General features: G+C 37.0%; 3 protein-coding genes across 4 annotated transcripts; all 3 read left to right on the forward strand.

Annotated features, from left to right (window-relative positions):
• Positions 1–2,137: 2,137 nt before the first annotated feature.
• On the forward strand, positions 2,138–2,752 carry LOC146955966 (uncharacterized). The gene is made up of 2 exons (XM_085748992.1): positions 2,138–2,516; positions 2,637–2,752. The coding sequence occupies exons 1-2, from the start codon at positions 2,138–2,140 to the stop codon at positions 2,750–2,752; spliced, it is 495 nt and encodes a 164-aa protein (XP_085605118.1).
• A 5,278-nt stretch (positions 2,753–8,030) lies between these two features.
• On the forward strand, positions 8,031–8,645 carry LOC146955967 (uncharacterized). Its single transcript, XM_085748993.1, has 2 exons — positions 8,031–8,409; positions 8,530–8,645. Exons 1-2 carry the CDS (start codon positions 8,031–8,033, stop codon positions 8,643–8,645), a joined length of 495 nt encoding a protein of 164 aa, XP_085605119.1.
• A 10,666-nt stretch (positions 8,646–19,311) lies between these two features.
• LOC146955968 (heavy metal-associated isoprenylated plant protein 3-like) lies at positions 19,312–21,221 on the forward strand. Of its 2 annotated transcripts, XM_085725352.1 has the most exons (5): positions 19,312–19,403; positions 19,549–19,696; positions 19,788–20,041; positions 20,136–20,214; positions 20,354–21,221. In XM_085725352.1, exons 1-5 carry the CDS (start codon positions 19,395–19,397, stop codon positions 20,872–20,874), a joined length of 1,011 nt encoding a protein of 336 aa, XP_085581478.1. In that variant the 5' UTR covers positions 19,312–19,394; the 3' UTR covers positions 20,875–21,221. The 2 variants fall into 2 exon arrangements, with proteins under 2 accessions (XP_085581478.1, XP_085581472.1); XM_085725346.1 differs by having other exon boundaries at positions 19,312–19,696.
• Positions 21,222–22,506: the final 1,285 nt, after the last annotated feature.

A 22,506-nucleotide genomic window follows, 5' to 3' on the forward strand; every position in this document is an offset into this window, starting at 1 on the left:
TTGATGTAGTTTGATGTAGACAGATGTTAATTAGTCATAGAAAACGTTTAGATGTTGATTAGTGATGAATTTGAGGCCTGGGTAGTGAGAATTCGAGTGCTGAGATGAGAGACAGAGCTGCGACAGAACCCTGTTCTGTCATCGCTCGCCGTTGCGAGCGATTCAGCTCGCCGTTGCGAGTAAACCCCAACTCGCAATTGCGAGTAACCTTGCTCGCCGTTGCGAGTTTCCCCGTTCAGCTCGCCGTTGCGAGTAGAATAGCTCGCCGTTGCAAGCTAGCGCTGTACAGACCTGCTGTTGTGCGAAATTGTGTCTTTTCGTCCGTTTCTTTGATGAATTAGTTTCTGATGTTTATAATAATGATGATACTGCTAATTATGATGTTCCAGTGATGTTGTTTTGATGTAATGAGTTTTTGTGAATTATTTGTTAATTAATTTAACATTAAAAATGAAGATTGTTGCATTTAGAGTCGAGTTGTTGCATAGTCGGCGATGGGGGCTTAATGCCTGACAGGTTCTTATGACCTTAGCGATGTGGGCTTAATGCCCGACGGTCCAAATATGACCTTAGCGATGGGGGCTTAATGCCCTGGTGGTACCACATGCATGTTGAAGTTGTCTAAGTTGTTGTTGATGTTGTTGTTGCATTGTAGAGTCATCATAACTTAAAATAAATGATGAATGCTGTGATGATATTGCTGCCTTGATGCTGTTGTTGCTGTCCCAATAATTATAATGATGTAAATGAAGTGAATTAAGATGAATATGCTACGTTTGAATAACTATGAAGTTGTTGATTACTTAACCTTGTTAAATGATGATTAAATGATGATATTAATGTTAGATATATGCTGTTGGTTATCTTTTATGAATTATTATTTGTTTTTAATGAATGTGAAATCTCACCCCTTCTGCTTGAAAATGTTGCCCTTCGTATGGGTAACTTGCAGGTAACCAGGACTAGCTGTGTTCGTGAGTAGACTCCTCACATCGTGTCTAGGATGCTCTGATACGTAACGGGATGGGGGTTGTCTGATGCTTGTTTTTCCTTGTTACGTATTTTATTTAATAAAAGTTGAACAATTTTTGAAGACTATTTGAGATGTTAAGTTGTGGCCTTTCAATGCCAAAGATTTTATGTGACGTTGCAAACTAAATTTCCGCTGCTTTTGATTATTGAATTTTATAAAGACAGGTTACTTAAATAATAGTATTTCCTATTATTATATTTGTTGGAAATGATGTATTGATGTATGTGATGCTCCGTTATGTTGATAAACTCTGATAATTTGTATGAAATTTTTAAGTTGGGAAAAACGGGGTGTTACAATTGGTATCAGAGCAGGTCGGTCCGTCCGGCCAAGTAGTGAGTCAAGTTGTGTCATTTTAGTAATTGGAATACCATTATTATGTTATTCTAAACGTTGTGTGTTGTGCAGTGAAGAAGAGTAGACCTGGAGGCTGCAAACCTTATCTGTTACAAGAGGACTAGAATGGCTGGAAGAATTGATGCTGCGATTGCTGCTGCTTTGGAAGCTGTAGCCCAAGTTGTGGGACAACATCCAAATGCTGGTGCTGGTGTGAATGTTGATGTGAGAATGTTGGAGACCTTTCTGAGGAATCATCCTCCTACCTTCAAAGGAAGGTATGACCCTGATGGAGCACAGACGTGGCTCAAAGAGGTTGAAAGAATTTTCAGAGTTATCCAATGTACTGATGATCAGAAGGTGCGTTTTGGTACGCACATGCTAGCCGAGGAAGCTGATGACTGGTGGGTGAGCGTTCAACCTACCCTAGAACAGAATGAAGTGGTTATTACTTGGACTGGGTTTAGGGAAGAGTTCCTAAACAGATTTTTTCCTGAAGATGTTCGCGGAAGGAAAGAGATCGAGTTCCTAGAGCTGAAGCAAGGAAACATGTCGGTGACAGAGTATGCAGCGAAGTTTGTGGAGCTGGCTCAGTTCTATCCACACTATACCGGAGACAATGCTGAATTTTCTAAGTGTATCAAGTTTGAGAATGGTTTGCGTGCTGATATTAAGCGAGCCATTGGTTACCAACAAATCCGTGACTTTTCTGCTTTGGTGAGCAGATGTAGAATCTATGAAGATGATTCAAAGGCTCATTATAAGATTATGACTGAGAGGAGGGGTAAGCAGCAACAGACTCGTGGGAAGCCTTATAGTGCTCCAGCTGATAAGGGCAAGAAAAGGGTGAATGATGAGGGAAGACCTAAGAAGAATGAGACTCCTGCTGGGATTGTTTGTTTCAAATGTGGAGAAAAAGGTCACAAGAGTAATGCTTGTGGTGCTGATGAGGTGAAAGGGTGCTTCCGTTGTGGCGTCAAGGGGCATACAATTTCAGAATGCAAGCACGACGACATTATTTGTTTCAATTGCGGTGGAAAGGAGCATATTTCTGCTCAGTGTACTGAACCAAAGAAGGCCCCGACCAGGGGTAAAGTTTTTGCTTTGACTGGCACTCAGACTGAGAATGAGGATCGTTTGATCAGAGGTACTTGCTATATCAATGACACTCCTTTAGTTGCTATTATTGATACCGGTGCTACACATTGTTTTGTTGCTTTTGATTGTGTTTCTAAGTTGGGCCTTGCTATGTCTGATATGAATGGAGAAATGGTTGTCGAAACTCCAGCTAAGGGTTCGGTGACCACTTCTCTCGTCTGTTTACATTGTCCTCTGTCTATGTTTGATCGTGATTTTGAGATTGATTTAGTATGTCTACCTTGAGTGGAATGGATGTGATTCTTGGTATGAACTGGTTAGAGTACAACCATGTTCTCATTAATTGTTTTAGTAAGTCGGTGCGTTTCTCTTCTGCTGAAGAGGAAAGTGGAGCGGAGTTTTTGTCTACTAAGCAGCTGAAGCAGCTAGAACGCGATGGAATCCTAATGTTTTCTTTGATGGCATCCTTATCTTTGGAGAACCAAGCAGTGATCAATAAGTTACAAGTAGTGTGCGATTTCCCTGATGTTTTTCCTGATGAAATTCCTGATGTGCCACCGGAAGGAGAAGTTGAATTTTCTATTGATCTTGTTCCGGGAACGAAGCCTGTGTCTATGACACCTTACCGTATGTCAGCTTCTGAGTTGGCTGAGTTGAAGAAACAGTTAGAAGATCTACTTGACAAGAAGTTTATTAGACCAAGTGTTTCACCTTGGGGAGCTCCAGTGTTGCTGGTTAAGAAGAAAGATGGCAGTATGAGGTTGTGTATTGACTATCGACAGTTGAACAAAGTAACTATAAAGAATAGGTATCCACTTCCAAGAATTGATGACTTGATGGATCAGTTAGTGGGTACACGTGTGTTCAGCAAAATTGACTTGAGGTCGGGTTATCACCAGATTAAAGTAAGAGATGAAGATATGCAGAAGACAGCTTTTAGGAACCTTTGTGTGAGATATTCATTGCGAGAACAATTTTAATGAGTTGAAGAAGCGTTTGACGACGGCTCCGATTTGATCTTGCCGAAACCTGATGAAACTTTTGTAGTGTATTGTGATGCGTCCAAGTTGGGCTTAGGAGGTGTACTTATGCAAGATGGTAAGGTGGTTGCATATGCATCAAGACAGTTGAGAACTAATGAACGAAACTACCCTACTCATGATCTTGAATTAGCTGCAGTTGTATTTGCACTTAAGATTTAGAGACATTACTTGTATGGTTCGAGATTTGAGGTGTTTAGTGATCACAAGAGCTTGAAGTATTTGTTTGATCAGAAGGAATTGAATATGAGGCAGCGAAGGTGGCTCGAATTATTGAAGGATTATGACTTTAGTTTGAATTATCATCTGGGTAAAGCTAATGTTGTTGCAGATGCCTTAAGTAGGAAGACTTTACACTTGTCGGCAATGATGGTTAAGGAGATGGAGTTGCTTGAACAGTTCAGAGACTTGAGTTTGGTTTGCGAAATGTCGCCAAGGAGTGTGAAATTGGGGATGTTGAAGATCAACAATGAATTTCTGGATAGTATCAGAGAGGCGCAGAAAGTAGATGTGAAGTTGGTGGATTTAATGGTTGCAAGCGATCCTGCTGTAGACAGTGACTTTAAGGTTGATGACCAAGGAATGTTGAGGTTTCGAGGAAGAATTTGTATTCCAGATAATGATGAGATGAAGAAGATGATCCTTGAAGAAGGCCATAGAAGCAGTTTAAGTATTCATCCAGGAGCTGCTAAAATGTATCAAGATTTGAAGAAAATGTTTTGGTGGTCAGGTTTGAAGCGCGACGTGGCACAATTTGTGTATGCATGTTTGACTTGTCAGAAGTCGAAAGTTGAGCATCAGAAACCTGCCGGGTTATTGACACCGCTAGAGATTCCGGAATGGAAATGGGATAGTATATCCATGGATTTTGTGACGAGTTTGCCGAATACCAACAAAGGGAATGATGCAATTTGGGTGACCATAGATAGATTGACGAAGTCGGCTCATTTCATTCCGATTAATATTACTTTTCCTGTGTCCCAGTTAGCAGAGATTTATGTTAGAGATGTTGTGAAGCTACATGGTGTCCCATCGAGTATTGTGTCGGATAGAGATCCGAGGTGTACATCGAGGTTCTGGAAGAGTTTGCATGAGGCCTTGGGCACTAATTTGAAGTTAAGTTCAGCGTACCACCCGCAGACGGATGGACAATCGGAAAGGACAATTCAGTCGCTCGAGGATTTATTGAGAGTTTGTGTCTTTGAGCAAGGTGGAACTTGGGATAGTTATCTACCTTTGATAGAGTTCACGTACAACAACAGTTACCATGCTAGTATTGGAATGACACCCTTCGAAGCATTGTATGGTCGGAGATGCAGAACTCCGTTGTGTTGGTTTGAATCCGGTGAGAGTGTGGTATTAGGACCAGAACTTGTCCAACAGACTACCGAGAAGGTGAAGTTAATTAGAGAAAAGATGAAAGAGTCACATGATAGACATAAAAGTTATCATGATAAGCGCAGGAAGGATCTTGAGTTTCAAGAAGGAGACCATGTGTTTTTGAGAGTCACTCCGGTGACGGGTGTTGGACGTGCATTGAAGTCAAAGAAGTTGACTCCGAGGTTTATTGGTCCGTATCAGATTTCAGAAAGGGTCGGAACAGTTGCTTATAGGGTGGGTTTGCCACCACATCTTTCGAACTTGCATGATGTGTTTCATGTATCGCAACTTCGGAAGTATGTGCCGGATCCATCCCATGTGATTCCAAGAGATGATGTGCAGGTAAGGGATAACCTTACAATCGAGACCCTACCGGTGAGAATAGAGGATCGAGAAGTGAAGAGGCTTAGAGGCAAGGAGATACCTCTTGTGAAGGTCGTTTGGGAAGGAGCAGCTGGTGAAAGTTTGACTTGGGAATTGGAGTGTAAGATGCGGGAATCTTACCCGGAGTTGTTTGAACAAGGTACGTTTACGAGGACGTAAATATTCTAAGTGGGGGAGAATTGTAACGCCCACTTTTTCATAATTAATATTTAAGTGATTTATGGCTTTTTATTAGAATATTATGTGAATTATTATATATATTTATAATGGTAGAAGATATGTTAATAATATAAGTATTTTCTTAAGTGGGGGAGGAATATTGTTATTAGTAGAAATAATTAATTATTAGGGGAAAGAGTAAGTTGTGGTGAGAAGAGCAATTAGGGAAAGAATAAAAGTCTGTGATTGGGAGAGAAAATGAGAACGCGTACAACTGAGAAAAGAGGAGAGAAAGAAGAGAAGTCAGAGAGAACCTTAAAGAACGAAGAACGCGGCTGTTGGATTTCAGAAACATAATCTAAGGTAAGGGTGAGACTAACTCTCATTATTAACAAGTTTTGATTCATAGAAGTGGTCAATCGTTGTAGGTTTAAGGGATTGGGATTATGTCAAAAATCATTAAAAGAGGAAGAATTAAGTGAATTTTGATGTAGTTTGATGTAGACAGATGTTAATTAGTCATAGAAAACGTTTAGATGTTGATTAGTGATGAATTTGAGGCCTGGGTAGTGAGAATTCGAGTGCTGAGATGAGAGACAGAGCTGCGACAGAACCATGTTCTGTCATCGCTCGCCGTTGCGAGCGATTCAGCTCGCCGTTGCGAGTAAACCCCAACTCGCAATTGCGAGTAACCTTGCTCGCCGTTGCGATTTTCCCCGTTCAGCTCGCCGTTGCGAGCTAGTGCTGTACAGACCTGCTGTTGTGCGAAATTGTGTCTTTTCGCCCGTTTCTTTGATGAATTAGTTTCTGATGTTTATAATAATGATGATACTGCTAATTATGATGTTCCAGTGATGCTGTTTTGATGTAATGAGTTTTTGTGAATTATTTGTTAATTAATTTAACATTAAAAATGAAGATTGTTGCATTTAGAGTCGAGTTGTTGCATAGTCGGCGATGGGGGCTTAATGCCTGACAGGTTCTTATGACCTTAGCGATGGGGGCTTAATGCCCGACGGTCCAAATATGACCTTAGCGATGGGGGCTTAATGCCCTGGTGGTACCACATGCATGTTGAAGTTGTCTAAGTTGTTGTTGATGTTGTTGTTGCATTGTAGAGTCATCATAACTTAAAATAAATGATGAATGCTGTGAAGATGTTGCTGCCTTGATGCTGTTGTGGCTGTCCCAATAATTATAATGATGTAAATGAAGTGAATTAAGATGAATATGCTACCTTTGAATAACTATGAAGTTGTTGATTACTTAACCTTGTTAAATGATGATTAAATGATGATATTAATGTTAGATATATGCTGTTGGTTATCTTTTATGAATTATTATTTGTTTTTAATGAATGTGAAATCTCACCCCTTCTGCTTGAAAATGTTGCCCTTCGTATGGGTAACTTGCAGGTAACCAGGACTAGCTGTGTTCGTGAGTAGACTCCTCACATCGTGTCTAGGATGCTCTGATACGTAACGGGATGGGGGTTGTCTGATGCTTGTTTTTCCTTGTTACGTATTTTATTTAATAAAAGTTGAACAATTTTTGAAGACTATTTGAGATGTTAAGTTGTGGCCTTTCAATGCCAAAGATTTTATGTGACGTTGCAAACTAAATTTCCGCTGCTTTTGATTATTGAATTTTATAAAGACAGGTTACTTAAATAATAGTATTTCCTATTATTATATTTGTTGGAAATGATGTATTGATGTATGTGATGCTCCGTTATGTTGATAAACTCTGATAATTTGTATGAAATTTTTAAGTTGGGAAAAACGGGGTGTTACAATTGGTATCAGAGCAGGTCGGTCCGTCCGGCCAAGTAGTGAGTCAAGTTGTGTCATTTTAGTAATTGGAATACCATTATTATGTTATTCTAAACGTTGTGTGTTGTGCAGTGAAGAAGAGTAGACCTGGAGGCTGCAAACCTTATCTGTTACAAGAGGACTAGAATGGCTGGAAGAATTGATGCTGCGATTGCTGCTGCTTTGGAAGCTGTAGCCCAAGTTGTGGGACAACATCCAAATGCTGGTGCTGGTGTGAATGTTGATGTGAGAATGTTGGAGACCTTTCTGAGGAATCATCCTCCTACCTTCAAAGGAAGGTATGACCCTGATGGAGCACAGACGTGGCTCAAAGAGGTTGAAAGAATTTTCAGAGTTATCCAATGTACTGATGATCAGAAGGTGCGTTTTGGTACGCACATGCTAGCCGAGGAAGCTGATGACTGGTGGGTGAGCGTTCAACCTACCCTAGAACAGAATGAAGTGGTTATTACTTGGACTGGGTTTAGGGAAGAGTTCCTAAACAGATTTTTTCCTGAAGATGTTCGCGGAAGGAAAGAGATCGAGTTCCTAGAGCTGAAGCAAGGAAACATGTCGGTGACAGAGTATGCAGCGAAGTTTGTGGAGCTGGCTCAGTTCTATCCACACTATACCGGAGACAATGCTGAATTTTCTAAGTGTATCAAGTTTGAGAATGGTTTGCGTGCTGATATTAAGCGAGCCATTGGTTACCAACAAATCCGTGACTTTTCTGCTTTGGTGAGCAGATGTAGAATCTATGAAGATGATTCAAAGGCTCATTATAAGATTATGACTGAGAGGAGGGGTAAGCAGCAACAGACTCGTGGGAAGCCTTATAGTGCTCCAGCTGATAAGGGCAAGAAAAGGGTGAATGATGAGGGAAGACCTAAGAAGAATGAGACTCCTGCTGGGATTGTTTGTTTCAAATGTGGAGAAAAAGGTCACAAGAGTAATGCTTGTGGTGCTGATGAGGTGAAAGGGTGCTTCCGTTGTGGCGTCAAGGGGCATACAATTTCAGAATGCAAGCACGACGACATTATTTGTTTCAATTGCGGTGGAAAGGAGCATATTTCTGCTCAGTGTACTGAACCAAAGAAGGCCCCGACCAGGGGTAAAGTTTTTGCTTTGACTGGCACTCAGACTGAGAATGAGGATCGTTTGATCAGAGGTACTTGCTATATCAATGACACTCCTTTAGTTGCTATTATTGATACCGGTGCTACACATTGTTTTGTTGCTTTTGATTGTGTTTCTAAGTTGGGCCTTGCTATGTCTGATATGAATGGAGAAATGGTTGTCGAAACTCCAGCTAAGGGTTCGGTGACCACTTCTCTCGTCTGTTTACATTGTCCTCTGTCTATGTTTGATCGTGATTTTGAGATTGATTTAGTATGTCTACCTTGAGTGGAATGGATGTGATTCTTGGTATGAACTGGTTAGAGTACAACCATGTTCTCATTAATTGTTTTAGTAAGTCGGTGCGTTTCTCTTCTGCTGAAGAGGAAAATGGAGCGGAGTTTTTGTCTACTAAGCAGCTGAAGCAGCTAGAACGCGATGGAATCCTAATGTTTTCTTTGATGGCATCCTTATCTTTGGAGAACCAAGCAGTGATCAATAAGTTACAAGTAGTGTGCGATTTCCCTGATGTTTTTCCTGATGAAATTCCTGATGTGCCACCGGAAGGAGAAGTTGAATTTTCTATTGATCTTGTTCCGGGAACGAAGCCTGTGTCTATGACACCTTACCGTATGTCAGCTTCTGAGTTGGCTGAGTTGAAGAAACAGTTAGAAGATCTACTTGACAAGAAGTTTATTAGACCAAGTGTTTCACCTTGGGGAGCTCCAGTGTTGCTGGTTAAGAAGAAAGATGGCAGTATGAGGTTGTGTATTGACTATCGACAGTTGAACAAAGTAACTATAAAGAATAGGTATCCACTTCCAAGAATTGATGACTTGATGGATCAGTTAGTGGGTACACGTGTGTTCAGCAAAATTGACTTGAGGTCGGGTTATCACCAGATTAAAGTAAGAGATGAAGATATGCAGAAGACAGCTTTTAGGAACCTTTGTGTGAGATATTCATTGCGAGAACAATTTTAATGAGTTGAAGAAGCGTTTGACGACGGCTCCGATTTGATCTTGCCGAAACCTGATGAAACTTTTGTAGTGTATTGTGATGCGTCCAAGTTGGGCTTAGGAGGTGTACTTATGCAAGATGGTAAGGTGGTTGCATATGCATCAAGACAGTTGAGAACTAATGAACGAAACTACCCTACTCATGATCTTGAATTAGCTGCAGTTGTATTTGCACTTAAGATTTAGAGACATTACTTGTATGGTTCGAGATTTGAGGTGTTTAGTGATCACAAGAGCTTGAAGTATTTGTTTGATCAGAAGGAATTGAATATGAGGCAGCGAAGGTGGCTCGAATTATTGAAGGATTATGACTTTAGTTTGAATTATCATCCGGGTAAAGCTAATGTTGTTGCAGATGCCTTAAGTAGGAAGACTTTACACTTGTCGGCAATGATGGTTAAGGAGATGGAGTTGCTTGAACAGTTCAGAGACTTGAGTTTGGTTTGCGAAATGTCGCCAAGGAGTGTGAAATTGGGGATGTTGAAGATCAACAATGAATTTCTGGATAGTATCAGAGAGGCGCAGAAAGTAGATGTGAAGTTGGTGGATTTAATGGTTGCAAGCGATCCTGCTGTAGACAGTGACTTTAAGGTTGATGACCAAGGAATGTTGAGGTTTCGAGGAAGAATTTGTATTCCAGATAATGATGAGATGAAGAAGATGATCCTTGAAGAAGGCCATAGAAGCAGTTTAAGTATTCATCCAGGAGCTGCTAAAATGTATCAAGATTTGAAGAAAATGTTTTGGTGGTCAGGTTTGAAGCGCGACGTGGCACAATTTGTGTATGCATGTTTGACTTGTCAGAAGTCGAAAGTTGAGCATCAGAAACCTGCCGGGTTATTGACACCGCTAGAGATTCCGGAATGGAAATGGGATAGTATATCCATGGATTTTGTGACGAGTTTGCCGAATACCAACAAAGGGAATGATGCAATTTGGGTGACCATAGATAGATTGACGAAGTCGGCTCATTTCATTTCGATTAATATTACTTTTCCTGTGTCCCAGTTAGCAGAGATTTATGTTAGAGATGTTGTGAAGCTACATGGTGTCCCATCGAGTATTGTGTCGGATAGAGATCCGAGGTGTACATCGAGGTTCTGGAAGAGTTTGCATGAGGCCTTGGGCACTAATTTGAAGTTAAGTTCAGCGTACCACCCGCAGACGGATGGACAATCGGAAAGGACAATTCAGTCGCTGGAGGATTTATTGAGAGTTTGTGTCTTTGAGCAAGGTGGAACTTGGGATAGTTATCTACCTTTGATAGAGTTCACGTACAACAACAGTTACCATGCTAGTATTGGAATGACACCCTTCGAAGCATTGTATGGTCGGAGATGCAGAACTCCGTTGTGTTGGTTTGAATCCGGTGAGAGTGTGGTATTAGGACCAGAACTTGTCCAACAGACTACCGAGAAGGTGAAGTTAATTAGAGAAAAGATGAAAGAGTCACATGATAGACATAAAAGTTATCATGATAAGCGCAGGAAGGATCTTGAGTTTCAAGAAGGAGACCATGTGTTTTTGAGAGTCACTCCGGTGACGGGTGTTGGACGTGCATTGAAGTCAAAGAAGTTGACTCCGAGGTTTATTGGTCCGTATCAGATTTCAGAAAGGGTCGGAACAGTTGCTTATAGGGTGGGTTTGCCACCACATCTTTCGAACTTGCATGATGTGTTTCATGTATCGCAACTTCGGAAGTATGTGCCGGATCCATCCCATGTGATTCCAAGAGATGATGTGCAGGTAAGGGATAACCTTACAATCGAGACCCTACCGGTGAGAATAGAGGATCGAGAAGTGAAGAGGCTTAGAGGCAAGGAGATACCTCTTGTGAAGGTCGTTTGGGAAGGAGCAGCTGGTGAAAGTTTGACTTGGGAATTGGAGTGTAAGATGCGGGAATCTTACCCGGAGTTGTTTGAACAAGGTACGTTTACGAGGACGTAAATATTCTAAGTGGGGGAGAATTGTAACGCCCATTTTTTCATAATTAATATTTAAGTGATTTATGGCTTTTTATTAGAATATTATGTGAATTATTATATATATTTATAATGGTAGAAGATATGTTAATAATATAAGTATTTTCTTAAGTGGGGGAGGAATATTGTTATTAGTAGAAATAATTAATTATTAGGGGAAAGAGTAAGTTGTGGTGAGAAGAGCAATTAGGGAAAGAATAAAAGTCTGTGATTGGGAGAGAAAATGAGAACGCGTACAACTGAGAAAAGAGGAGAGAAAGAAGAGAAGTCAGAGAGAACCTTAAAGAACGAAGAACGCGGCTGTTGGATTTCAAAAACATAATCTAAGGTAAGGGTGAGACTAACTCTCATTATTAACAAGTTTTGATTCATAGAAGTGGTCAATCGTTGTAGGTTTAAGGGATTGGGATTATGTCAAAAATCATTAAAAGAGGAAGAATTAAGTGAATTTTGATGTAGTTTGATGTAGACAGATGTTAATTAGTCATAGAAAACGTTTAGATGTTGATTAGTGATGAATTTGAGGCCTGGGTAGTGAGAATTCGAGTGCTGAGATGAGAGACAGAGCTGCGACAGAACCATGTTCTGTCATCGCTCGCCGTTGCGAGCGATTCAGCTCGCCGTTGCGAGTAAACCCCAACTCGCAATTGCGAGTAACCTTGCTCGCCGTTGCGATTTTCCCCGTTCAGCTCGCCGTTGCGAGCTAGTGCTGCACAGACCTGCTGTTGTGCGAAATTGTGTCTTTTCGCCCGTTTCTTTGATGAATTAGTTTCTGATGTTTATAATAATGATGATACTGCTAATTATGATGTTCCAGTGATGCTGTTTTGATGTAATGAGTTTTTGTGAATTATTTGTTAATTAATTTAACATTAAAAATGAAGATTGTTGCATTTAGAGTCGAGTTGTTGCATAGTCGGCGATGGGGGCTTAATGCCTGACAGGTTCTTATGACCTTAGCGATGGGGGCTTAATGCCCGACGGTCCAAATATGACCTTAGCGATGGGGGCTTAATGCCCTGGTGGTACCACATGCATGTTGAAGTTGTCTAAGTTGTTGTTGATGTTGTTGTTGCATTGTAGAGTCATCATAACTTAAAATAAATGATGAATGCTGTGAAGATGTTGCTGCCTTGATGCTGTTGTGGCTGTCCCAATAATTATAATGATGTAAATGAAGTGAATTAAGATGAATATGCTACCTTTGAATAACTATGAAGTTGTTGATTACTTAACCTTGTTAAATGATGATTAAATGATGATATTAATGTTAGATATATGCTGTTGGTTATCTTTTATGAATTATTATTTGTTTTTAATGAATGTGAAATCTCACCCCTTCTGCTTGAAAATGTTGCCCTTCGTATGGGTAACTTGCAGGTAACCAGGACTAGCTGTGTTCGTGAGTAGACTCCTCACATCGTGTCTAGGATGCTCTGATACGTAACGGGATGGGGGTTGTCTGATGCTTGTTTTTCCTTGTTACGTATTTTATTTAATAAAAGTTGAACAATTTTTGAAGACTATTTGAGATGTTAAGTTGTGGCCTTTCAATGCCAAAGATTTTATGTGACGTTGCAAACTAAATTTCCGCTGCTTTTGATTATTGAATTTTATAAAGACAGGTTACTTAAATAATAGTATTTCCTATTATTATATTTGTTGGAAATGATGTATTGATGTATGTGATGCTCCGTTATGTTGATAAACTATGATAATTTGTATGAAATTTTTAAGTTGGGAAAAACGGGGTGTTACACGTAACAAAAGGCTATTATGAGTTTTAGTTTTCACCTATTGAGGCTACTAGAATTGTCAGGTCAGTGGGGTCCTGGATATTTAACCCTGACTTATTAAAGCTCTTTGCTTGGACTAAAAGTTTCAACCCTAGACTTCAGAAGAATACGTCAACACAAGTTTGAGTACACATTTATGGTTTAGCACAAGAATATTGGCGTAAAAAAATCTTATTTGCTATTGTGAGTAGTGTGGGAAGTCCTATTTGTGTTGATGTGGTTACTAGTAAGCCTGATCGTGACCATACTCTTGGTCATTTTGTTATGGTATTGGTTGATATTGACCTAGCTAATGATCTTAAGTACAAAATCCTTGCAGAGAGGAAGAGTTTTTATGTTTGTGTGAATTTAAACTATGAAGAAATGTGAAGAATGATGGTGATTGTTGATTGAAAAATGATTTGCAAGCAAAATGTCTCATAAAAGCCTTTACATTTCCCAACAAATGTCTCATAAAAGCCTATTAACCAAGCAAAATGTAAAATAAACATGTAGATTAATTTATTAGAAGAAAATGTTAGTTCTTTTTATATTTGGTTGACAATATTAATTTTGGCATATCTTATGATTTCTCAAATTTCTTTAATTAGTTATACATTCAATTTTTTTTTTAAGTTATACTTTTTAAATTGGTCGCCCCTAAACTTTATTTTTGGCTCAGTCCTTGGTTGTAATTGTTGGGGTAGAGTTTTTTTTTTAAGGAACTCCTTACATAATTGTGTTTGCCATAATTTCCCACATATATAGTCCACAAAGATGGGGTGGACATGGAATTCCTCACAAAGATGGATACCTCTATACTCTATAGTGTAAATATGAGACAATATTTGATGCAACCACTACTACTATATCATTTGGTTATGTAAAAGGTGCATTTGTAGGTGCTAGTGCCACTATAGGAGCTGCAAGTGCAGCTCCAGTCATGAAAGTCTTCATCATGTTAGTAAGACTAGCTAGCAACCAGAGCTGTTGGGGTAGTGGTGTCCCTGACTTCATGTAGTCCCGCTACCTTTTATGGGTTGATGACATAGCTTCATATGACATTTTTACCTATCTTTTTTGTATTTTTCTTTGCATTTGAAGATAAATAAGTTGAGAGATAGAGGAGTTGTCAATGGTTTGAGGAACATATTGTATTGTTTTCACTCGAGTCGTTGTAATTCACTTTTATCATAGATTTTGCAACTCCATAGGTATTTTGAATGTTTTGTGGTGAGAAATCATGTAAATCGACAAATCAAGACATCACATGAAGAATCAAGGATATGAAGATTGAAGTCAATGGTTCTTAGAAGGTTTTTGAAGACAATACAAAGTGAAGAAAATTCATTTCAAATTCCTAGGAGTTTCCAGACGGAAGAACGATTGAGAACGGGAGAAAAACGCAAGAATTCGCACCTCGGGGGCTGGCTCAGGCGCTATTTCCGCCCCTGTAGGCGCCATCTGCGCTTGGTTGAGGACAGGAATTGCCTGCAACTTGTTTTTCAAATTGGATCGGTGCAAAAAGCCAAATTTTCTTCTCCTAAAACATAGTTAATTATTTGCTATAAATAGAGACCCTTGCACTCATTATTTTTCATTTCAGAAACATTGACGGTTTAAGGCAAGGGTTAAACATCAGAGCTTCAAGGCAAGATTTCTTCCTTCTCTTGTTCTCTCTAGGGTATGTTTTTCTATTGTTTTGTTATGATGTCGGTTGCCATAACCAACTAAACCTCTTTATTAAGGTTCCATGATGAACCCATTCTTATTTGTTGGATATTATTAATAAAATTTTCATTCTGTTTATGCTTTTAGTGTGCCCGATTTAAATTAGTTTATGCCTGTTCATAATGCTTTTTTCAATTGGTTAACCTAATTGTAATATTGAAGAATGATCCATAGGATAAAAGTAGGTGCTAACAACCCCGAAATTATATCAGTTCATTTGCTTTCTAATTACTTGTATCTTAAAGAGGTTAAGAAATTCAAGTTTGAAATCTAACTGTTACTACTCTCTTCTTTAGACAATGTCGTATATAACCTAGGTTAGTCCGACACATAGTTGTTGTGAGGAGCTTCATATGAGTTTTATCCGTTGGTTTCATTAAATCATAAGTAGGCACCACACATAACAGTTTGTTTCTTAAAGTCTAATTCCAACAAAGACGGAGGGGGATTCAAGGATTCCCTAATCACCGTTAATAATTTGAATCACAAACCTAATCTTGCATTGGGCAAGGCAATTCAACCCTGCAATTCTATTTTACTTTCACCCTTTAAAATAAGTTTTATTAATTACTAAGTTGAACGATAATCTCTATGGAGAACGATAAACTTACTACTTTATTACTTGTTACGATTTGGTGCACTTGTCAATTTCGTTCATCAGGGGCATTGACCCTTGTTGTAGGCCATTGGTATGTGTTAGTAGTAATGCTTTTGAGGAGTTCAACAACTTTAGTGTATGACTTGTAGAGGAATACTAGAGACACTCTTTTTTTCAACACTCTTCAAACTCATTCTCTTATTGGATGGAATGATTGTATGACCTACCACTTTGAGTGGAACCCATTTCCAAAGTGTGAGACTCACCATGATTTAAGCCAATAAAAAAGTGAACGGTGGAGAAAGTGTTGAAAAGAGAGTGTTGCTAGCACTACTTAATTATGACTTGTATCTTACATCTTATGTAGTAAAGCATTCAAGAGATTTCTTGACGTAGATAAAAATCCATTGTAGAAGGCCATCAATTGTATGCCCACATGAATTCACTGATGAGGGCATTGTCTTAGCAAGTCTTTAAACCTTTCATATACTTCCAAGAGTGACTCCTTGTTAGTTGACCTAAATGAGGTGATTCATTCCTCATTCTTGCATTTTCATAGGAGGTTTGGAAATATTTGGTTAGAAACTTCTCAGCTAGAGCGTTCCATATGGTATTGGAGTTTGGCTCTAGTGAGTTCAACCATCTTTTTACTTTGTCCCTAAGTGCGTAGGAGGAATAGCCTCAACTTGAATGCATCATGAGTAACTCTCAGGATCTAAAAGTTGCTAGCCACTTTCATAAATCGTAAGTGAGGGTCTTGATCAATAGGTGTTCCTCGAAACTGCCCCAAAGTTTACAACATTTGAAACTTCATAGGCTTGAATTCCAATTGAGCAATGTAGGCCTCACAATACCAATGTTCACAATGTTGGGATAAAAAACAACACAATCTCTTTTAGATCTCTATAGGGCTGGCAATGAACCGAACCAACTCGAAAATAGTTCGTGATTCGATTCGATAATTGATTCATTGAACTTGGTTCACGAACCAAATGAGTCGAACTTGAGTTGAAAACCAAACTCGTTAAATAAATGAGTTGAACTTGAGCTAAGTAAGGCTCGACTCGTTTGGTTTATGAACCAGCTCGAGATATATATATATATATATATATATATATATATATATATATATATATATATAATATTATCTTGTATTTTTTTATACAATATGTAATTTATACACCCTCCGGTCACTATTATAAGCAAAAAACAACATTTTGGATTCATTCATTTAATGATGTATGTGGTCTATAATAAAGACCAAATACATCATTAAATGAATGAATCTAAAATATTGTTTTTTGCTTATAATAGTGACCGGAGGGTGTATAATAATAGAGAAAGCGGAAAAAAAAGAAGTTAGTACCTTGTGCAGGCTTTTAAACAAACATGTACACTCAAATAGTCCCACATCGGGGAGTTTTGTAAACATTAAAGAGGAGAAGTATTATATATAATAGAAGTGCATCCAGATTCGCAAGGTAGAACTTATACTGGCATAGGAAATGCGCTACAGTAGTAACGCACTACTACCTTTCTAGGTAGTAACATGCCTAATAGTTTTATTTTATTTCGAGATTTTTTATTTTTATTTATTTGAAAAAAAAGTCAAGGACATATTATTTGAAGGAAAAAAAAAGCTATTGAAATATGAAATTCAAGCAAACGAGTTGAGTCTAACGAGCCGAACCGAACTGTTCGTGAACTTTAAACGAGCCGAATTCGAGCTCAAAAAAAGGTTCGTTTCGAACTCGAGTCGAGTTTCGAACTGAACCAATTCTTATCGAGTCGAGTCGAGCTCAGACAGATTCGACTCGACTCGACTCATTTCCAGCCCTAGATCTCTATCATCAGCCATACAAATATGATGTTCGACTGAAATTTACATGTTATCAAGCACCATTGAAAAGATAAGAAATTTTTCATAAATATATCTAATAATCAAATATATAATAAAGCTTTATTTGTCTTATTTCTCAACAAAAATAAATTAAGAAACTATGTGAACAATTTTTAACTTCAAATAGGAATAAATAGGATTCTTAAACCAAAAAGAAGAAGAAATAAATAGGATAAATATATTTGAAAAAAATCCTCTAACTGTTTGAAAAATATATCAACCGAAAAGATTTATTTTGATTTCAAAAATCAAATCATCAAAATAAAAAATCCAATCTTTTTCAAATTCATATCTAAATCTTTATTTGACTAACAAATCCAAGAAATTGATGATGTACATTCATAATTCAAATATATATGATAAATCTTTATATTTTTCTTGATCATAAATTAAATTGAGATTATAAGTGATGAGATTTTATGTGCAACTGAAGTCACACACCACACCAATCATGCTTCGCCAAATTATCGAGGATATTTCAAAAGAGTTTGAGAAGAAGGTCTAAAATTTAAACCTTTAACTAAGTATTAACCAACATACTAACTTGTAACATTTATGTAAAATATTTGAGTAAAAAAATATGTTTAAAAGTAATCTTGGGATAAAATCCAAAAGATACTCCATTTAACTTCTTTCCCATAAGTGAGAGTCCAGACAAAATTAGGTGATGAGTCAAAAGTCACAATGCCGTCTTTTGCCAATAATAACAGTGAATCTTGCTCCATGTTCTTATGGAGAACTATTCGTATGAGACAAATTTTTTATTTTTTTATACATTTAATTATTTATTTTAATCTTTTTATTACATCTTATATTTTATCTCAATCTTCTCTTGTTTCTCTTTCTTTCTGTATTATAGGGTAAATGTAAAAAAATGGGTGTGGAAAAAATTTATTTATTAATTTTATTTTAGTAAAATAAAATATTTGTTTAATAAATAAACTTAGGATAAAATCCAGAAATATACACTATTAATTTTTTCCCCTAAGTGAGAGTCAAGAGTCAAAATTCGGTCAAGAGTCAATAATCAAAATAGGATAATGGAACTAATATTTAGGATGTTAATCGTTTGATGGCTGCGGCTATTTGGTGTTTCGAGACTCTCCCCAATTTTGATATTGCGGAAGTCATGGGTTTGAAATTAGCTTTTCGATTTGCCGATAACGTTGATTTTCAACGTTTTGTTTTTGAAAGAGACTCTCTCAAAGTTGTTGTAGAAATGAAGGTAAAATCTAAAAACTTCTCGTATTTTGATTTGATGATTATTGGATTGTCAAAAAATTATTAGTCTTTACATTCCTCTACTTTGAATATAAATGATGCTAAAGGTTCTATCAATGATTCTACTCATTGTCTAGCTTAATATGTTTTGGATTTTCTCCTTGCATATAGCATTGCCTTTTATTTTTTTTAAATGCCGTCTTTTGCTAATAATAATAATATTGAATTTCCTTACAAAAAAATAATATTGAATTATGCTCGGCGTGGCAACACCCAAAACATGTTCATATGGAGAACTACTACTAGTACTAGTACAAGTATAGGATATAATATAGGAGTATACAAGACAATTTTTTAAAATTTCTTTACAAATTTAATTATTTATATTAATTAATTAATTTATTTGATTACATCATCTATATTATATCTCAATCTTCTTCTCTTCCTATCTTTATTATAGAATAGACGTAAAAAACCGGTGCGGAAACAAAAATATCCTCCATGTAATTATGATTATTTTGATAAATAATGCATATATAAATTTAAAAAATGTCATATATACTTTTTAACAATATCCCATGACCTCTCAAGCATGATCCATCATATATACATACATAACACATGCGACGAGAAGCCACCCATATATGACTATGACCCTAACCAATCCCATTACCTCACCCACCGTTTCATTGGTTATATATATTCCTCTCCCTTATACTTCTCTCCCCACTCTTCAAACACAAAATCTTATCTTAGCTACCCACAACACCACAATCCTAATATCTAACATATCCTATTACCAATCACACACATGGGAGAGGTTAGTGTTAATTATTTAACCTTTTCATTAGTATTAGTATATACTAGTACTACCAATAGCATATTCAATATTCCTGGAATATTTTCTTTTTGTGTGTTGTTGTTTTCTCTAACGTTTTTTCTTTATGTCGTTTATGACACAACAGCAAAAGATTGAAACCGAGAAGAAAGCTGATGAAGGAGCAAAGAAAGAAGACAGTCCTGTTCCTGCTCCTGCTCCTGTTGTTTACAAACTCGACTTACATTGTGAAGGATGCATTAAGAAGATTAAACGAAGTGCTCGTCATTTCGCTGGTAATTCAATTGTTCTTTTTTCAATTTTTCGTGTAGAAAATTTGATATTCAAAATTGAGAATATTCATTAACAAATTTGGAATATATTCAGGTGTTGAAACCGTTAAAGCAGATCTAGCTTCAAACAAAGTGACAGTTACCGGTAAATTTGACGCCGTTAAATTGCAAGAGAAATTGGCTGAAAAAGCTAAGAAGAAGGTTGAACTGCTCACACCACCGCCAAAAAAAGACGCCGGAGCCGAGAAACCGGCGGAGAAAAAATCCGACGAGAAAAAACCGGAGGAGAAGAAAGCTGAGGAGAAAAAGCCTGAAGAGAAAAAACCTGAAGAGAAAAAACCTAAAGAGGTAATTAATTAATTAATATTTTTTTCATAAGCTTAATTTCTATTTAACTAACCGACTTTGTATTAATTAAATTTATTTATTTATTAATTTTCAGAGTACGGTGGTTATGAAGATCAGATTGCACTGTGACGGTTGTATTGCGAAAATTAAAAGAATCATTATGAAGTTCAAAGGTGAGAGTTGACCTAAATTTCAAATAAAATAACGTAATTCATTAATATTTTAAAAATATATTAGTATATTTTATTTATTTTTTTAGTTAAGATTAATTAATTAATTGTTAATTTGGTGGCTAATGATGTTATTAAACAGGAGTTGAAACGGCGAACCTAGATGGAGACAAGGATTTGGTAACAGTGAAAGGAACAATGGAACCAAAGGATTTGATAGAGTATCTGAAAGAGAAGCTGAAGAGAAACGTTGATATTGTTCCACCTAAAAAAGAAGAAGAGAAGAAAGAAAAAGAGGGTGGAGGTGAAAAGAAAGAGAAAGAAAAGGCGGAGAAGAAAGAAGAGAAGAAAGTGGACGGTGGAGATGCGGCGAAGGTGGAGGTTAATAAAATGGAGTATCAGTATCCGATACAAGCTCCGATGTATTATTATGAAGGTCAAAGTAGTAACTATGCTGGTATGGATCAATTTCATCATCAACCTGGGTATGGTGGTGGTTATAATAATAATCAACATTATATGGAGAATAATGGGTATATGAATATGAATCATGGTGGTGGTTATCCTATGCAGCCACCTCAAGTACCGTATTACATGCACCCTAATAATCCACCTCCTCAGATGTTCAGTGATGAGAATCCCAATGCTTGTTCTCTCATGTGATGATTTTTTGATTGAGTGTGTATACATTATGCACGGACGTGATACGTATGCATGATGAATTTTGTAAATAAAGTACGTATATATAGTATTAATTTGAGACTCTAGAGAGAAAATTTTCTGTATTACAAAGTTTAATATTAACTAATCATATAGAGAAATTTTATGTTGGTGTATGTTATTATTATCATATAGAGATAAATATTAGACTGGCTCAGCTGGCTGGAGAATCCTGTCCAGATTTGGAAGAGAAAAAGAAATAACTCGTGAATTGTTCTTTATTCTGTTAATTTAATTTTATGTATTAGTATTAAATAGTATTGAATAAAATTTTGCAGATCTTATGAAAATTTTGTTTATTTGTTTATGGTGTTTAAAATTGTTATTTGCAACGTGGAAAGGTGTTACTATTCTTTTTCCTTGAGTTATTTTTTACTTACCTGTCAGGGAATTTTGATATGTGGGACTGTTAACCTAAATTGGAAAGCCACCTAACAAATGTGGTTACCTTTTTTATTTTGTCTTCCTCAAATCTAATTAACGGTTGAAAATAACATGCATTTGGATTTTGGATTTGATGGTGGTTGTTGACAACGTACATGCTAACAGAAAATAAGGTTTTCTGAATAAATAAGAAAAGTCGACATAGAAAATTTAATTAAAATTAATTGACATTGCTGGCTGGAGGTTGCTGCGGTTCGAAGTAAAGTGAATTAACCAGGGCCGTCTCAACAAATTTGTTGGCCCGGTTTTAATCTGTTAAGGGATGTAAAAAAAATTAAATTTTGGGCCCCAAAAAAAATACACAGGACACATGAAGAAAAAATTATTAAAAAAAAGAACCTAGTGGGAAAAAAAAAGAACCTAGTGGGAATTGAACCCATGACAACACCCTCATATATCATATACAGACACCCACGCCACTGAAGCAGTGTGATACATTTGTAAATGTGACGCTTTTAATATATATAACAATTAATATAGCGCCTAACAAATAAAAAAAAAGTATTTTGGGCCCCAAAAAAATTGAGGCCCGGTGCCGTAGCCCAGCCTCGACGGGCTATGGGCCGGCCCTGGAATTAACCACAAAAAAATTACATCCGAATTCCGAAGTACAAAGGTAGTTTATTATTTGGGTAATAATATTTTTTGTCAATGTGTAACAAGTAAACACATTAGTCATTCAAAATGTATGAAAATTTTAAAATTGTCCTTGTGTGCAATTCATTGGTTAAAATAGTCGATGATGCTAGAATAATTCTTCAATGCTCAAAAAAATATCTTTTCATATATAGATTAATATAAAAGTAAGTATTTCTAAGGACTCATATGTCAATAAACAAGTATCTTGAACGACTGATAAAATAATATTAACGAAGTATTTTGACTAACAAAGTGAATAATCAGTAGCTATTTTAAAATTACGATACATTGAGGGACTATTGTAACTACTCATTACACATTCACAGACCAAAATTACTATTACCCCGGTGACTATTACCCTGTTTACTATCGTAAGACAAGCTATTAAAAAAACAAAAATTAGTGAAGGAAATTTAGAGTGGAAAGACATAAAATCTCTATAATTCTGCCACTAAATTTTACAAAGAAGAAATTAGCGAGGGATTTCAATAT

Source organism: Medicago sativa, chromosome 1, assembly GCF_051527215.1.
Source record: "Medicago sativa cultivar Bolivia chromosome 1, Bolivia_mono, whole genome shotgun sequence".
Taxonomy (NCBI): Eukaryota; Viridiplantae; Streptophyta; class Magnoliopsida; order Fabales; family Fabaceae; genus Medicago; species Medicago sativa.

Bases quoted from the DNA above. Each gene is read 5' to 3' on its own strand.
- LOC146955966 (XM_085748992.1), top strand. From the start codon at position 2,138: ATGACTGAGAGGAGGGGTAAGCAGCAACAGACTCGTGGGAAGCCTTAT. The intron at 2,517-2,636 runs GTACTTGCTATA...ATATGAATGGAG, and splicing joins TGAGGATCGTTTGATCAGAG to AAATGGTTGTCGAAACTCCA.
- LOC146955967 (XM_085748993.1), top strand. From the start codon at position 8,031: ATGACTGAGAGGAGGGGTAAGCAGCAACAGACTCGTGGGAAGCCTTAT. The intron at 8,410-8,529 runs GTACTTGCTATA...ATATGAATGGAG, and splicing joins TGAGGATCGTTTGATCAGAG to AAATGGTTGTCGAAACTCCA.
- LOC146955968 (XM_085725346.1), top strand. From the start codon at position 19,528: ATGTCGTTTATGACACAACAGCAAAAGATTGAAACCGAGAAGAAAGCT. The intron at 19,697-19,787 runs GTAATTCAATTG...GAATATATTCAG, and splicing joins AAGTGCTCGTCATTTCGCTG to GTGTTGAAACCGTTAAAGCA. The intron at 20,042-20,135 runs GTAATTAATTAA...ATTAATTTTCAG, and splicing joins AAGAGAAAAAACCTAAAGAG to AGTACGGTGGTTATGAAGAT.